Genomic DNA, 17951 nt, shown 5'->3' on the forward strand with positions numbered 1-17951 from the left:
AAATGAAACTGCAATGCCCGTGCCATATGCATTTCTGAACGTAAGTCACGACCGGGATACTTTCCGTTTGGGAATGCGGTGATCGTTATTCAATATGACTTTACATGCAACAGACTACGCTCAGAGGGATAGAGTCAGGATCTTCATTTTCAACGTCTCAAGGTGCGATTCGGTGCAGGAATACGATCAGTAAGATGTCTCCAATTTAATGCCTCCACAAATGCAAAGTAAGCATATTACATATCGAAATATTCGTATGCCCTCATCCACTAGGAACAACCAGCAATACAACCAAGGCAAACATGCATGAGCGTGCCGTGTAGTATAATGTACTATGTCGTGCACACCAAAAACATATTGTTTTCGCCTCAGATGTGGCGGAGATTCACTTCGACCTGTCTGCCTCATCCGCTCCCTGCACCAAATTTGACTGTGACAGCAACGCCGCCTGTGCCTGCGGATCTCGTGGCGGCCAACATCAGTGCGTCTGCAAACCAGGCTACTATGGAAAGGGAGGACTAGGGCAATGCCACCGTAAGTAGGATAAAGACGATATCAACGTACAGTTCAAAACACTAGAGGACACTTAATGCGGATATGACCCGTGTCCTCAACAGGCGTATTGTAGTATTGTAACTGGTCCTACACTTAAGTAACATGGTACTGTGGGCACTAACTACTTTCGAAGTACCAACTACTTGTTTATAGAGAGTATTTGAAACTACTTCCGCTCAACTTTTTAGAGGAAGTAATTAAACTACACCTGTAAATCTGGCAAAGTAGTTTCAACTAAATTTGCAACTGTATTTCCACACAACGTAGTGGAGTTGCACTGAATTTATGTCAGTTTGAATGTTGTGCTGACGATATCCTTCAACTGTGTCATCCTCAGGTAGTGCTCGCTTCGGCCGTCTGCCCCGATTTTGGCAGAAAGAAGAAGCATCACGAACTTTATTGTATTCCCTAATCTACGCACGTTTATAATACTTGAGTTAGGCACGTACCCTTCTTCAAATGTTTTGCTACATCGTAAGGTACTCTGATAGAGGTTACAAAAAAAGGTGGTAAACTCGCGCAGAGTGCTTCTCGCATCGCGCGGCGGAACTTTGATTTGACAACATCCTTTATCTTATGCTTTCTGTAGAGTACCTACTGAGGCGTAAAAGAGTGACCGATAGAAACTAGATACAAACGAGTTCTACTAGAAAAAATGTACTCTACAAAAACTGCATGATGCAGGAAGTTGTCATAAATAAGCTCAATAACTTGATGCAAGATAGTTCCAAATAATAATAACAATAACTGAAGGAAGGAACACGATGACACCATGTTTTCGCAGCTACTACTACGGATAACTTCCTATAGTGTAAGGCGTCCCATTATAGTGTGCACAGCTCCCGTCAAAGTTAATAATAACCCTGGAAAAAATGTGGTCTCGTTCCCGAGCGCGATGCAGCGACCCTTGCGGTCATGAGGAAATGTTTTTTTGTTTTTTTTTTCACAAAATTATTATGTTAGTTCACGGAAAGGACACTAAAATGCAAAAACAACTCGCTCTATATTGAAAGTTCGTATTTCAATTAGTATGATGCAAGCAAAATTAGTTCACACAGCGCTACCGTTACGAAGAAAAACGCAATGACAACACAGCTGTCTTTGGCGGCAACGAATGGGATCCCGAGGAGGCAACAATTGGACCAATGAGACAGCAGGAGAAACGCGCGCATACCTATCGTGACCGTGTGGATTTATTAACGGGTCCGATCGTACTGTTCGGTATATGCGCGGTATGACCCACCCTGCGGCATTTTTCGATACCGATTCACTGAATTGCATATCACAACTGTTTTCGCGAATGTTCCACTGACAATATTTATCTTCATGTCCTTCGGACAGCGACGCCAGTCCGCTTCGCAACGCGCGAAATGTTTTTCACTTAAGGCACAGATATAGTCCGACGTTTTTGGCGTCGCAGTCAGCGACAGCCGAAGTCAGATACGCTACACCAAGCCATTCGGGAAATATGCGTTTATAGTCAGACACGCGTCAGCAGTGGCCTGCTGCCGTGAGGCATGCGCAAAGTCGAGCTGACTGCACCAGCGCGACTGCGACTGCGCAGGTCTGACTGCTCGACCGCGGTCGGCGAAAAGTAGAACATGTTCTATTCTGCGCGAGCGACGTCCAAGCGTGTAGAATGCCGCCGGCCGCGCTAGCCGCTAGACTATAGAGGGTGTGATTTCCCGCGGCGTAGCGCAACTGTGCAGAGCGCGGATGCGCAGCATAGTTACGTCGGACTATATCTGCGCCTTTAGACTGCTCCATGCCGTGGCACGCGAGTGCACGTGCAGCATGGCAAAAACACCGATGCACGAGCTAAAGCGACGTTCACTGCTAAGCGCCGAAGCCAAAAAGAATCCGGTATAATTTTGATTGTAGCTTCGTAACGGAATCAAAGTTTTGAATTACGATAACAGGTACGAAATCGACATAGCGTGTAACGTAATTTGAAGCGAACTTGTTTTAGCATTTTAGTGCCCCTTTAACATTCCCCCAGTGCCCCAGGGTGGCCGTTATCACGCTCCGAAATTAGATTTTTTTTGCAGTATTATTATTAACTTTGACGGGAGCTGTACATCCTGTGCTTATGCACTCAAGAAAACGTTACCTTATTATAATTTGCCAGAGCACTCCATCATTAAGCGCAGATGTGAATCCCTTCACAAGTTACAATAAAAATACAAATTCTATTGTCTATAAAAATACAGAAATATCACGACATTTTCTAAAGTAGGCATAACAGTCATTACCAATCAGGACAATGGCAATCTCATGCACTCACAATCAAGTAGAGACCTCTGCGGAAGTTTACTTTACTGAAAATTGTTTCTCAGAAAAACCTATTTGTTAACGGCGTATTGAATAAAGCCACGGCCAAGGGTTCATGCAGTAGCAAACTACAAGAAAAGTAGCCTAAAAAAATTCTAACTGCTTAATTTGAATTACTTTTCGTCAAGTACTTGCAATTAGCAGTGAATTAGGTAAAAGGTAGTTACCTGGTAGTTCAACTACATGTAGTTGAACTACTGCCTAACACTGGTACTGATAATTGTTGCTTCATTCAGATATAGTAGGATATTTTGTAACTTGCTGAAACTTGAAACTCCACGGATATATCATTGTAAAAACGCTTAATGCCAAACATCAGGTATACAGGATAGAGGACAAGCATTTTATGCGCTGCATCTGCTACAACTGTTTTTCCCTAGCACTCTTTTTGTTTCCGGCACATGAGACTGATCAGGACCCCTGTCACACATATCTTTTCTCAATTATTTATTCGTCCTTTTACTTCTTTACCTAGGTATTCAGGTTTAAATGTTAAAAGGCAGCCAGCATCAACGCTTATGGAGCCTAAAATACATCCATATCTTTATTTATTTTTTCCTCTTTCATTTCCACCAACTGTAACACTTAACCATGCAACTGTCTCCTTAACTTCAGCCGCAGTTAAGTGCACATCTGCCATTGTTGCTAGAAGCGTGAGGCTGCACATACCAGCATTGTATGTGACTATGACCTTATGACTATGACTATATGACTATGAACTATGCCACATAGCCGTTGATGATAACGTAAGGTGGCATCGCTTTGACACCAACGCAACACGGGATCGGAATCAGGAACGGGAGTCATCCATCGCCTGGTTCGTAATTCATGATCGACAGAAAAAAAAAAAAAAGTCACGCTTTCCATCTTCCTCTCCATCTCAAGAAGCTCAACAATGCAGAGAGGCCACGAATTGGTTTACTCAGACGATCTTCCGCTATGATTGGATAAACCGTTTGAGGAGACCAATGAGAGCCCGCTCCATATTGTCGGCGTTCTCGAGGAAGAGGGAAAGCGTTAATTGCGGTTTCTTTGTGGGCACGACAAGGATGGGAAAGAAGGAAAGGAGACCAACCCACGAGAGGTTGTCTCACATTTTCACCCTATGTCTGGAGTTTTTATATTAGCGACAAAAAAAAGAAAAAAAAGAAAACGCTAGCCTCAGTTCGCAGTTCAGTTCACCTCAGTTATGTTCACCTCAGATAGTTCTTCTTTTTTTCTGCTCCCCAATTATAATACAGCGTAACTGCTATTTCGCTATCGGGAAAGGTAGCAAACACGGAGGCGGCGTCTCATATAGCGCTTACGTACTAAGTCACTTCACCCTTTTACTGTTTACTAACAGAAGGCACAACCGGAAGTTTACTAGGGTTCCCAGCGTCAGTGGCTACATGTGGCGCCACGCCGTGTCACTCATTTCAGTTAAACCCTTTCACTGTTTACGTCCTGCATATACGTAGAACCGTGTTGCTCAATTTTCGAGTAAGGCAAGTTTTGCTTCCCTTATAGCCAGTCCAAGAGGCAAATATAAAGATGGCTTTGGCGAATACTCCAAGAGTTGCCCAGAGAACTCAACAACGCCTGGAGAAGGAGCGACCTCTGTAGCACAGTGTTTGTGCCTCGAAGGCTATGAAGGAGATCCGGGAAGTTCTAAGCCTTGCACACGTGAGTATAACAGCGAACGTATTTTTCATATGTATACTTGATGAGGAATGAGGAAGTATTTCTTGAAATAAGACATAAAAATTGGAAGTAATTTCGTTCCTTTCCAGTCATTTCTTGCGGAGGTGCACGTAACTGCACCTCCGCCCATCATCTAATTGCCATTTTCGATGCCGGTTGATTTTGAGTTCGATGCCGGTATCTGCAGAGCACGCATAGCATTTTCCTTTTCGAATGCCATGCACTGCATGTTTTCTATTAACTTCGTCGGCCACATGCAATGTGCCAGGAGAGGCTTTTTAATTATCTTAATTGTTATTAAAACCTCCACCTTCCACCTTCGTGCACAATCACTGACACGCCATCAACAGCTTGGCACACAAGAAGAAGAACAGTCTCTGTTCGAAATATCGGCGGCTTCTGTCCTGAGGCAACTCCCTTCCTTGGCACACAAAAGTAATGGCTGGATGTGGTGGTGGTGGTGATAGGGCTTGCCGTTGTCGGCCTCAGGTATGTGGGCAACGTCACGACTCACGCCCTGGGGGAATGTGCGTCCTGGGCCGACTTCTAAGGGAATTGTGCCGACATATGTCTGAAAGCGTCTGAGGAAACCCAGGAAAAACCCCAGACAGCACAGCCGGCACCGGGATTCGAACCCCGGTACCTCCCAGGCTGGAAGCTACGCGAGTCAACCAGCGGAGCAGTCTCATTGGTTTAACATAAAATCTTGCGGCTTAGGTATGGTAGATGGTGGTAGCGCGGCACCAGATGAGGGCATAATGAGGGTGACTTCACAGAAGAAACGTCCTTAGCATTGGTGGGATCATAGAAATCTTACGGAGAGAGGCTAGAAGGTAAGGTGGGGAGAAGGATCGGAGGAGAGCAAAGGACTCGAACGGTGCGAACTGGGCTCTTCCCCCTCTCAATGTATGCGCCCGGAGGCAGTCATATTGAATCAGCCGAAGAAACGTCGCGTATTTTGAGCCCGTGAAAAGCGGCGCAGTTATGAAAACTGCTGGCAACGCTTACTCCGCCGCTTCCGTTGGCTACGGATTTTGTCACTATCAGCTCCTACCCAGGCTCGTAGCCAAAGGGTGGTAGAGGCACCGGCGGTGGAAGCAGTGGAAGTGTGGGGTGGTGTACATGGACGCATGATGAGATGTGTACCGTTTACGTGTTTCATCTTTGAGTACAGGCCTTGTTTTCTAATTAGAGTGCTGTGTGTATACGTTATGCTTTCGCTAAGCTTAGCGCTGCTGGGGCGACGCTGATTCAATATGGCGCTCCCTCGCCAGTACGTCCGTTTTCTTTGTCTTTTTTGTCGTTTCTGCCTTTCTGCATCGTCATTATGTATTTCAATAGCCTCATGTCCAGGATGTTTTTTTTTTTTGCATCCTTTACAGAATATTTATAAAAATCTATGAGAGCAGCACAGATGTCGGTTTTGCAGTTGAGAAGCCCTCGAAGAAAGTATGCAACTACACGGTGCATAATTACCTAAAATTATGGGATTTCAAGAGCGAGATAGCAGGACCGGAGCCTATCCTTCTTGAAATCCATTCCACGTCTAAGAAATACTTAAACACGCACATTCGTTAAAATATTCAACTCCGAATGTTGATATGCAAATGAGCCGGGAACGTACGCGGCACAACAGTCATTTCACGTGATTTGGAGCGGCGGAGATGACTGGGATGTATGTGCCGATCTGCTGGCCAGATAAACCGCTTTCCGGCCTAGATAAGCTTCCATCGAGGTACATGAGGAGCTCTTGGCGCGCGCTTTTTCGATTTCAGCTCATTTGCATACCGAAATTCAGGGACGGATATTTCACGGCACGCGCTTTTTCTGGATTTTTAAAAGATAGAATGGGAATAGAACGAGGATTGCCTCTCGTTCTGCGATCTCGCTTTTACCCAAAATTCCCTACTTAAACAGTTAATGGATTTCAGGTAATCAATCATCTTGTAATTACATACTCTCTACCGCCTGGCCGCATAACTGAACTGCAAAAACGACATCTGTGCTGCTCTCATAGCTTTTTATTAAAATTCTGCGAAGGATAAAAATAAACACCCTGTTTAAGTCGCAACGCCTTTTTTTATACACGCATATGGCGCATACGACACAACGGAGCTCGTGTGTGGCGTTACAAAAAAAGCAAAAGCAAAAAGTAGTTTGAAAAAAAGGAGAAAAAATAAATTCCTTACATCTGCCTCATTTCTGAACCTGTGCGTATACCTGGTATATTCTCCGGTCCTGTGTCCTGGAAAAGTCATATCGATTTCGTCACAGTTCCGCAGCAAAATAGAAAGTTTCCGGGAACCGACGCGCCGCATACGGTCGGACGGTCGGTCGGTCGGTCTGTCGGTCACCGCGTGGTGGAGCGTCGAAGCTGGGCCAGAAAGCGCCTTCGGAAACCGGAGAAAGAAACTGCAACAATACATGTGGCGCCATCTTTCGTCCAAAATAACGCATTTAAAACAGTATAGTTGATGTGGTTCTTGACGAAAGAAATAATATCACTCAAAGAAATAATAATTGGGAAACAGTATAGCCTTTCGATACAATGTGAAGACTATTCAGTATTCTGGCTCTCTCGCTTCTCTTTATGGCGTCACACGCACCGTAACACATTTTTTACCTGGCTCCCGAAAGCGCTTCCTGGCGTGGCCCCAAACGATTCCTTGCCGCTCCACTATGCAGTCACCGACCGATCGACGATCTACAGAGCGCCGGTTCCTGGAGATTCCAAAATGATGATAAGAAATGCGACTAAAATGACTTTTTTTCCTGCAGCGGTTGTTTGTGCCAAGCTAACTCTACCGGAGGGTGCCTCTACAATTCCTCCCAAATGTGGAAACACGTTCGGCACATCCTGCGACTTCCTGTGCCGAGAAGGGTACTGTCCCTACGGTTGCGATGCCAAGGCATTGGCCGCCGGAACGAAACCTTGGAACAAACCAACGCGTAATCTACGCCTTTGCCAGGCTAATAAACTATGGTCTGGCGCAGAGTTCAGATGCGAAAGTAAGAAACATTTTCGTCGACTCGAGTTTCACTTTTTTCACACGGGGACCACACTCGTGCTGCAGAAGTACGATGTCCCCAGCTGAAGAATCCGGAGGATGGAGTCATCGACTGCACGAACCCTTCCTTCGAATATGAAACGGAGTGCGTGGTGAAGTGCAATGCGGGGTTCGAGAAGATAGGAGATGACGGCATATTTTGTGAGAGCAATGGCCAGTGGAACGGAACGCTGCCAACGTGCAGAGGTAAGCCTGTACAGTACAACCAGTACAACCATATTGATGTCATTCTGTTCTATTTCCTATTGAGTTCTGTTGATGTCGTCGGGGATGCTAACTATCATGCAAACGGAAATGGTCACAAGCGAATGTTTGTTGCTGTCATCGATAAGGCTTTCGATGCAGTAGAAAGCGTAACAATTCAGTTGCGCGCACACATGATGCAGGTACAAAGTGCACTACGCTAGCACGACATTTCGGACACAAATGCCCATGTGTCCGAGACCGTGGTTCTGGATGTTCCACACTATTTTTATACGGCAACCAAAAAAGATGGCGTCTTGGCTCACGGTGATTTCCGTTTCCCGATGAACTGCAGCGTTCGACTAAAGGAATTCCTCGCGGCGTATCGTCAAAGAATTATTATGCGTCGAGCAATGCGTAGATCCAAGGGATCAATCCCGTTGATTGTTTGGCCGACGAGTTGGTTTATATGCAACGGGTTAAGAGTGGAACAACAACAATGATTCAGAGTCCTTGCAGTAGTTCCGCCATGCACGAAGTCGCTGAACTGATGTAGCATGCCGCGTTGTGAAACAAAATGGGCATTGATAACAGGTGATGGGTTTGAGGACACGTGGCTGTACGTCCCTGCTTATAGCTCCAAAATGTTACGGAGAAAGGTGACAGGAACGTGAGGATTAGTATAGCAGAAGTGATGATGATGATGTTGGAAGGCATAAGACGCACTCATAGTGTGAGACCGGCTACTCCACAGCGATTGTATATATACGGGACAACTCTTCCCAGGTCCTCTTGTTTATGAGATCCAGTTGTAGACAGGCGTGTCAAATAGAATTTCTGCCTCTCTCGCTAGCCATCACATGCAAACCACTCCGACCGAAAGGAAAGTTGAAACTTCAACCGAGTACCTGCAAAAATATTTCCAAGTTCGACAAGATCTGCACGTAAGTTTTTGCTGTGTATCCTCAGAGAAGAAGGTTACAAGGCTGACCGCTGTCCCCTATAGGTATTCGTGCAAAAACGAAACCTTCGTTCTGGTCAATAAGCATACGAGAAATCCAGCGAACGGTCTCTTCAAGTGCCTCGCAGACGGAAACTGGTCCGACAACGTAGATAACCTGGCTTGCAAAGGTACGACACGAAAATTTTCATTCTCGTTTGATAAATGGTTAGTGTGTAGCTACATTTTTTACTGATATTTATTGAATTTGTGTAAACAAATAATATTCAGAATACTTTAGTTCTCAGTGCAGTGAACGTTTAGCTATAATTATGAATGATGAAGCAACTACACTCGTCTGATTACTTTAATATGCTTTTTTTTAAACAGAGGTAGAATTAGAATGTGGCGTTCAACTGTCTCAAATTTATGTCTCATTTTGACCCACCTTACGCTACTACCGGCACGTCCCAAGGTATCATCCTGACCATCCGAGCGGTTCGCAAGCTTTGCAGAAGAATAGTGGGGGTCTAGCGCAGAAACGCAGATAGCCGCGAAGGAGGCTCATGCAAATGTCAACAGAGATGCCACGAACAGTGTGACGCACTCTTTTAAGTTTTCTTTCACTTTGCAGACATACAACCACCCAGCATTACGTCGTGTCCTCAAGACATCAAGACGAGTACCCTGCCAAACATGCGGTACACAGGCAGAGTGAACTGGGACCTACCTACGGCAATTGACAATGTGGGAGTATCCTCTATAACGATAATTGAGCCTCCAACTCTATCCGCACCTCCTGGTCAGCCTCCTCTCGCGCCTCCTGCTCAGTTCCTTCTTGGAGAGACTGAAGTAGCCTACGTAGCAGAGGACACATCTGGATTGCGATCAGATCGCTGTGTGTTTTCTGTTACAGTCATTGGTGAGTATGCCTCGCGACATTTCAGACACACCAAGTCAGAAGGTCCAACATTGAACGTTTCCATCGTCCAGTTCATTACTTTCAAATCAAATACTTTCAAATCATTTATTCCTAACTACAAGGTAGAGTGACAGTAACGGCGGCCCCGTATCAGAGCTAGAGGAGGGGCCATCCACGGTTAAATAAAATGTGTGGAACAACCGTTAGGAAAAATACACATGGAACAAGCAGAAACGAAGCTAGTTGCATGGGCAGTTCACACAATAAACACGCGAATAACACTATGTGTTGAGATCTGATGCATTCAGATGGCATAAACGAATAAGAGTGGAAGAGAAATTAACAAAGGAAAACAAGGAGTACAGGCAACTGAAGCGATATATGCGGCAAGGAAACTAACAACTAAAGAAAATAAGGAACGGTAAACAAGAACAAAGACGGGTTGGAGTGGAAGTTACAGTATCACACTTCGTACGTATTTTTTTAGCTTCGCTTTTTTCCATTTTCAGATAATGACCCTCCTAAAGTGATATTTTGCCCCGACGACATCGTTATTCAGCACCATAGGAGAAGCATAAAGGTCACCTGGGTGGAACCAGAGTTTGTGGTTTGTGTCGCTTTCCGCAACTTTTTCGAGTGTTTCTTGCGGTTTATTCGGCGCAATGTGGTCGGTGGGAGGGAAACAGGTAGGGGAAGGCACAGGTTCTTCCATGTGTATACAAGTGCCACTAAAGCGCACAAACTTGCCCTGGCTGAATCTAAAATGTCGTCCCGCTAGCTGCAATACATAAGGAACGTCATTTATTCGTTCCATCGTCCGCGATTTACGCGCAAAACAGAGCCTATACTTATGGTTTCCCTCTCCCCTCCTTTCCATCTCAAACGACCTGCCCAATCATCGCGTTTCTTTAGTATTGCTGCCGAGGTAACAGCATCTCCTCATAATGAGAGAACAAATTTCTGTACTTGAACGCCCCTTTAGCGCGCTTGTGCACGGGAAACACGCGGTGCTCCGCTGTGCAGAAAGAAACATTGTCGCCAGTGAGAGGGCAGCACCTACGTGTCTACATATCCTTTGTGCACTAAGGTCAGTTGCTAGTCTTGTACAAACATGTCAAGGAAATGCGATTTTGAAGAACCAAGGCATCACGTTAGTTTCACAGGTTCTGTAGTAATACAGCATTGTGCTAAGAGCATATGCTCACTCAAGGACTCAGAGTCTTTGCAGTTCTTGAAGGACGCTGCAGAAAAGCTTACGGATAAAATGCAAACATAGACAAACGACAAATGACACCGGGTGAACGTTGTTTGGCTTTGTGTTTGTACCTTCTGTGTAGCCACTTTCTGCAGAGGCCTTAGGGGCATCAAAACTATGGAATACCGACCACTGTGATATCGCTCATGATCGTAGTCGTTTTGTTGCCCATAACCACTAATTGTCGATTATCCTATACACACTGTTGGCTTTTTTTATTAGTGCTGTATATACGGACGGTTCCTCCACTACAGGCGGCTCATCTGCGGCATTTGTAATCCCAGAGGAGTCAATTTCACGTGGGTTCCGCCTATCGCACCGCACCTCGGCCACCTCTGCGGAGTTGTATGCCATACTGCTATTCCTAAGGTCTATTTTGGATCACCACCCCCGCCTCTGGGTGGTTTACACAGATTCGCGGGCAGCGCTGCAGTGCATAGACAACATGGGCATCCGTGGCTCCTTGGCTCCGGTGGTAGTGAACATCCTGACGACACTCAAGGTTTTAGAGGACAGCGGCCACCGGATCACCCTCCAATGGGTCCCTAGCCACATTGGAATAAGAGGCAATGAGGTAGCGGATCGGGCAGCTGCTGCAGCTCACCATCGCCGCTCAGCAGTCTCAATCATACTTTCGAATGGAGACAGGCGCTCCCTCTTGTCCGCTTTGACGTCGCCCTGGGCCCATCAGGAATGGTGTCATGACATCACCCGGTGGTCGCTTCTGTATGCTGTTGACCCAACGCTTTCATTTGACATGCCAAGCGGTTTCCCTCGCCTCTTTACGTCTCTAGTGCGTCGTTTACGACTTAGCGTCGCATTCACCCCTGCACTCCGGTATAGGCTGGGCCACAGCACCACGGCGCTGTGTGCAACTTGTGGTTTACCGGCAACAATCCGACACATTCTCGAAGACTGCAGCCAGTACGTACGCGAGCGACGGGCCTTTAAATCTCAACTTGAAATGCTGGATCAGAGGCCATTCAACATCTGCAAAGTTCTCGGCCCATGGAGTAACCCTGGACACCAGTGCCGTGCACTTGGCGCTCTTCTTTCCTTTCTGAGGGCCACCGGCCTCCTTCACGAACTGTAGGGATTTCCTTCCCTCGTCATCCTTTCATGTGAACCTTTTTGGAATGGGGTAGGGTCCTGCACTCAACGCAGGGAAACATCCCACATCATCATCATCCATTCATCTATGTTGTTGTTGTTGTTTTTATTAGTGTTAGCGCCGCGAAGCAACTGTTCCGATGTGCGGCGGCAGATGTGCACAGAGGGAGAGAGGACAGCAGGAAGAAGTGGGGGACAAGGGGCCCGTTGGTTTGTGATAACTAATGCGCTCGTGTAAGGCATGGGGTATGCATGCATCCGCGCTCCGTAGCAATAATAAGGCCGAAAATCAGAAGGCAGAATTACTAGAAGTCCGAAACTCAAAAGACCGAAAAATCAAAACACCGAACAATCAGAAGTTCGAAAATTCATAAAACCGAACTATCTGAAGGCCGAAAAATAAGGAAACAAAGATGCGAAAACTGTTATCTCTAACTGAGATATATAAAAAAAGGAAAAAATAGCTCCACAAATTAAGTACGATAGACTTGTTGTGAATTAATACGGCAAACGAATAATTTAACCGAACATGGCGTTAATAACGTACTTTCGATCACTTATTGGGAAAACAAAAAGGAAAAGTAGATATATGAACCACTGTGTTATTGCACGTGTTTATTGTTCACAATAGTAATAACTTAAAATGTAAAATTATGAGCTGCCTGATAACATTTCCCATTCGCATCCCATTTTCAACAATGGCTGCAGCCTATAATAGTTCCCTATCATCACCTCTGACTCAAAACCACATCTAATTGTTCGACATTTCGATAACTAGGGTGAGTAGGCGAGTGAATGACCTTGGACAAGTGAATGCCCATTCTGGAAGAAATCATACATGTGCTCCTGTGTCAGCGGACATGCGTGGTCATTATACAGTTCCTGAAATAGAATGGTACAGAAAGTTGCATGCGCAGCAAAGAAAAAAAAATCCTGCAGATCTTGTTATAGAGACCCTATGTAGGGGCAAATTAACGATGGTCATTGACTGGACTTAAGTTTATTCTGTAGAGCAAGCGATTCAGATGGTTGCTTGTTCAAATCACGTTCAGGTCACCAAATGTAGAGAAACACCACCTCCTCTACAAGTGATACAGGTTGAGTGGGTGATACAAGTCATTCACTGGAATTCACTCACCCTGCACTTTCTTTCTGTAACAAACGTGTTGTAGATTACTGCTTTTTGCGTGTGTGTGTTTTCTTCTCTCTATCCAGTCTATTTCCGAGCAACAAATGCTATGCATTCCAATCATTTTATTTCTAATACAAGAGCCAAAAAACTTTTTTGTAGTCTTATGAAGAAAACAATCCCATTCATGGTCATTCACTGCCGGTTGTTCACCCAAAATGACTTCTCCCTCTTCGGCCTTTTCATTTTCGGCCTTTTGGCTTTCGGCCTTATGATAGTTTTGCGTCATGATTTTTCGGCCTTACGGGCCGGCGTACTTCGCCGTCACTTGCTGTTTTCAAGCATGTGCATTCACCACAAGTTTATTAAAGCTGGTACGTGAGCCACAATACAGTTACCAGTTCATAACGAATTAATATTCACTTAAGAAGCATTCCACTTTGCAGAAAAATGAAGGTAAAGCGGTAAAGAGAGGAACAAGGAATGACAATGAGATCAACAGCTCTTAATTTCCCACCTTTTGTTCAAAGAGAACAGTGCGTTAAAAAAATGCATTAACGCGTGGTCGTCACTTCACGCATTGTTCTCGCAAGGAAAACATCCTCGTATGCACTTCTGACAAGTTTGGTACCAAACGTGACATCAACGAAGGCCGGGTACTGGCCGCACCGACGACCATTCGGTGTGTTTCGCTTCCCTGGAGGCTGCCACTTCATCTGAAGGGAGGTGCAAGATATGCGTTGCGTGTCCTCGTTCTATCAGCACCGAAACGAAGTCCTGAGCCCGACCGAATTACGTCTGTTGCTTGAGACCGCATGTTGTACACACTTGCTGCGTATCTAAGCGAGCCCCCTTCTTCATCACAGGCATTCTTCCCATGTCCACTCGCTGAAAAAAATCAGAGTGTCAGCAGAGTGTTACGCCGCACCTCGTGTAACTGATACCTGTTTTAGGTATGCGCCGCTGCACCGTCCGACACAGAGATGACGTGTGAGAACACCGGCAGTATGTCATCAAGGGTGTGCAATATTCTCTTTAACGCAAAAAGCGCGTGCTGTGTATCACGGCGCAGGTCGTCGCTTGCCGTTCCCAAGATAACGATGGCAGAATTTGCCGTTGCAACGCACGTGAAGAGATATACTTGGCTTCTTTGCCAATACTGGACATGGGCAGTATGGCCCGCGAGTGGACATGGGAAGAATGCCTGTGATGAAGTAGCAAGCCACTTGACTGTGGCTGACAACTCTTACCCCCTACAAAGAAGAAGAAGAAGTAGGAGGATCGCTTAAATACGCAGCAAGGGTGTACAACATGCGGTCTCAAGCAACGGACGTAATTCGGTCGGGCTCAGGACTTCGTTTCGGTGCTGATAGAACGAGGACACGCAACGCATATCTTGCACTTCCCTTCAGATGAAGTGGCAGCCTCCAGGGAAGTGAAACACACCGAATGGTCGTCGGTGCGGCCAGTACCCGGCCTTCGTTCATGCCACGTTTGGTACCAAACTTGTCAGAAGTGCATACGAGGATGTTTTCCTTGCGAGAACAATGCGTGAAGTGACGACCACGCGTTAATGCACGTTTTAACGCACTGTTCTCTTTGAACAAAAGGTGGGAAATTAAGAGCTGTTGATCTCATTGCCATTCCTTGCTCCTCTCTTTACCGCTTTTCCTTCATTTTTCTGCAAAGTGGAATGCTTCTTAAGTGAATATATGCCCGTTATGAACTGGTAACTGTATTGTGGCTCATGCACCACCTTTTATAAACTTGTGGAGAATGCACATGCTCGGAAACAGCAAGTGACGGCGAAGTACGCCGGTCCGTCGGACGTGGCGAAGTATGGCAGTTTGTGAGCGCTGTACCTCAGTCACGAAGCTTTTAGCAGCCATGAATTGTATGTCAATTGTATGTCAAAACTAAGGCATTCTTCGTGAACCTAATTCTTTTTTTTTTTTTTACAAATCCATCATGGCCTTTTTATGCACGCGCCTCGCGAACTTTGACATACCTGTGACAGCTGCGGCACAAATTTTATCGAAAAGAAACAAGATAGAGAATTGTGTTGCACATCGTTGAACAGAGCGAAAATTAGGCTTTCGTTTAACTTGTAGGTCATTGTTTCGCTAAAATCACGACGGCAGACATATGGGTACAAAACGTGCGTAAAATTCAGCAGAGATGGCTTTTCGTGGATATTTTATAAAAGGTTTCGCTCGTCGGAGACAAGAATTATTCATCAGCCCCACAGCCTATGGCATGGTGAATACGTAGCGGAAGTCTGGAGGTTGTGGTCTTACAAACACCGGAATAGAGCGCTTCAAAGTGGACAGAAATCGCTTCGGAGCGAAGCCGTTGTTTTCACCCCTGACGCTCTTGATTTTATATCTCGCCTGCCACGTCGTCTCGGAACCTGGGATGAACGCCAGTGTTCATGCCACAGGTGGGGATATCTCATTAAAAATAATGGAAAAAATCGGAGACCCAAAGGTTAGGGCCCTGCCTGGATCTGAATGAAATCGCTCAACTGCTTGCACCGGCGTGCGTGACGTCGGGACGTCCACGGTGCGACATCTGAAAGCGCACCCTCTCTCATACCGATTTTGTATCCGCGCTTGAACACGTATGAGAATTTCCACCCCGAAATCACACGCCGACCAGTCACAGCCGCTGCCCCAGAGAACACAGCAGCGTACAAATTAACGAACAGCAAAGAGGTTTAATTGCTTACATGCAATTCTGCCGTGATTGACCTGTGCACTGTCCTCTGTCTGTTCTGTGCAATGCTGCTGTTTTGTATGGGCCACTCCTCGTCTTGTCTCTCCTTTTTTCTCTTTGTTTCGCGCAGCTGGCGCTGCCGCACTTCACGGCTTCGCTACCTCATCCCTGCGATGGGGTTTTTCCACGTTTCGTGGCCACGTTTGTTATCACCTGGGAACATTTCGGCGTTATCACCACGCACGTGATCTCCAAGCAGCAGCTAATGAGCGCAAGTCTTACGCTGCGATATACCCGGCGTCAAGAAAACTCAGTGGGTTCGCTCATAAATGATATCGCATTTAAAAGAAAAGAAAGAAAAAAATCAGTGGCGATTTAGCGGAAAATGCGAGAGTAATGCGTCAGCATTAAGCGCTTTTTCCGGTCTAGACCCGACTTCCGTGTGTCCACGTCCGGTCTAACTTTACTTCCGTTAGTCCACTTCCCATCTATTCTTGACTTCCTGTCCAACTGAACTTTCAGTTGTCCACTTCAGGTTTCACCTGAGTTCCAGTTGTCTACTTCCCGTCTATATCTGACTTTCAGAATCCACTTCTGGTCCAACTCGACTTCCAGTTGCCAACTTCCGGCCTAACCTTACTTTCGATTCTCCATCTAAACCCGACTTCCCGTTGTGCACTCCCAGTCTAACTTGACTTCCGGTTGTCCACTTCCAAGTCTATACTTGACTTATCGGTGTCCACTTATATGGTATCCACTACCTTATCCACTTCCATTCCAACTCGACTTCCGGCTCTTCACTTCCAGTCTAACCTGACTACTGGTTGTCCACTTCCAGTCTATGCTTAACCCACTTCCGGTGTTCACTCAGCGTCTGAACCCGACCACCGGTTGTTCATTCTGGTCTAACTTAACTTCCGGTTGTCCACTTCTGGTCCAACTTAACTTCCTGTTGTCCACTTCACGTGTATACTTGACTTCCGGTGTCCACCTCTGGTCGTCCACTTCAGGCCTAACTTGACTTCCGGTTGTCCGACTCCCGTCTATACTCGACTTCCGGAATCCACCTCCGGCCCCAACTCGACTTCCGTTTCCTCCTTGTTGTCCACCTCCGGTCTGTACCTGACTTCCGATTCGACGCTTTCAATTACCACATGGAAGTCCGTTTAATTAACCTTTAATAAGCAACAATTACTTTCAATTACCCTGCAATTGCCCTCTAATTACAGAAGGTAAGCGCAGGTTACCTCATATTTTTAATTGCATTTAATTTGATTTGATTTAATTACGCTTACTTGTTTACTCTTAATTCCCTCTAATTGACATTAATTACCTTTAATTAATTGAATTACTTCCGGTAACCTGTAGCTACCTTCGGTAATCTTTAATGTCATTTAATCTTTCTCTTAATTACATATATACATTCATTGCCTTAATTACCTCTGCTTACCTTCAATTACCCCTTACTCCCCCCTTAGTTACTTTCGACTACTTCAATTTCAAATCATTTACCTCCATTTTGATTTAACCTTTTATATTCTCTTTACATGGCCACTTACACCACTATCTCGGTGAGGCTTCACCATCTCACACATACACTTACTTACAGCTTTTTCCAGTTTGACACTTCTAATGCTAACGCATTAAAAAGTGAGTACAATAATGCGACAATGTCACAGGCTGTCCACGAATTCTGAATCTCAAAAACTGGGGGGTGAGCGGTGGTGATAGTTGGTGTGCAGGAAGGGGCAAGCAGACGGCGCCAGAGGGTGTTTCGATTATTGTAATGGTGATGGTGGGAGATGTCAGCTTCCACAGGTAGTGCAGTTAGGGGAACTTAACTGGCCCATTTTGAAGAGAAGCGAGGAATACGTGCAACATTGAGTCGTTGAGAGTCGTTGAGAAGGGATTCCTTTTTTCCACTGCTCCGGTGGCTGTGGTGGTAGTTTCAGGATGTAGTAGTGTGCGGTTGGTAGCCCAGAACTGCCGGGCGCGTGTGACACACTGACGGCGAATACGTAAACGACATGTAGGGATAGTAAGCGGCAGAGGCGCCACGA

General features: G+C 45.8%; 1 protein-coding gene across 2 annotated transcripts in view; it reads left to right on the forward strand.

The window, feature by feature from the left end:
- Window positions 1-17951, forward strand: part of LOC135394648 (sushi, von Willebrand factor type A, EGF and pentraxin domain-containing protein 1-like) — a 72808-nt gene that overhangs the window by 22371 nt on the left and 32486 nt on the right. Inside the window, exons 3-10 of one of the 2 annotated variants that reach the window (XM_064625489.1) lie at window positions 373-534; window positions 4396-4551; window positions 7348-7578; window positions 7644-7823; window positions 8674-8764; window positions 8827-8951; window positions 9395-9682; window positions 10192-10289. In XM_064625489.1, coding sequence (XP_064481559.1) covers window positions 373-534; window positions 4396-4551; window positions 7348-7578; window positions 7644-7823; window positions 8674-8764; window positions 8827-8951; window positions 9395-9682; window positions 10192-10289 — 1331 coding nt within the window. The remainder of the gene's footprint in view (window positions 1-372; window positions 535-4395; window positions 4552-7347; window positions 7579-7643; window positions 7824-8673; window positions 8765-8826; window positions 8952-9394; window positions 9683-10191; window positions 10290-17951) is intronic. The other variant, XM_064625490.1, reaches the window with a different exon arrangement.

Source organism: Ornithodoros turicata, chromosome 5 (assembly GCF_037126465.1).
Source record: "Ornithodoros turicata isolate Travis chromosome 5, ASM3712646v1, whole genome shotgun sequence".
NCBI classification, from domain to species: domain Eukaryota; kingdom Metazoa; phylum Arthropoda; class Arachnida; order Ixodida; family Argasidae; genus Ornithodoros; species Ornithodoros turicata.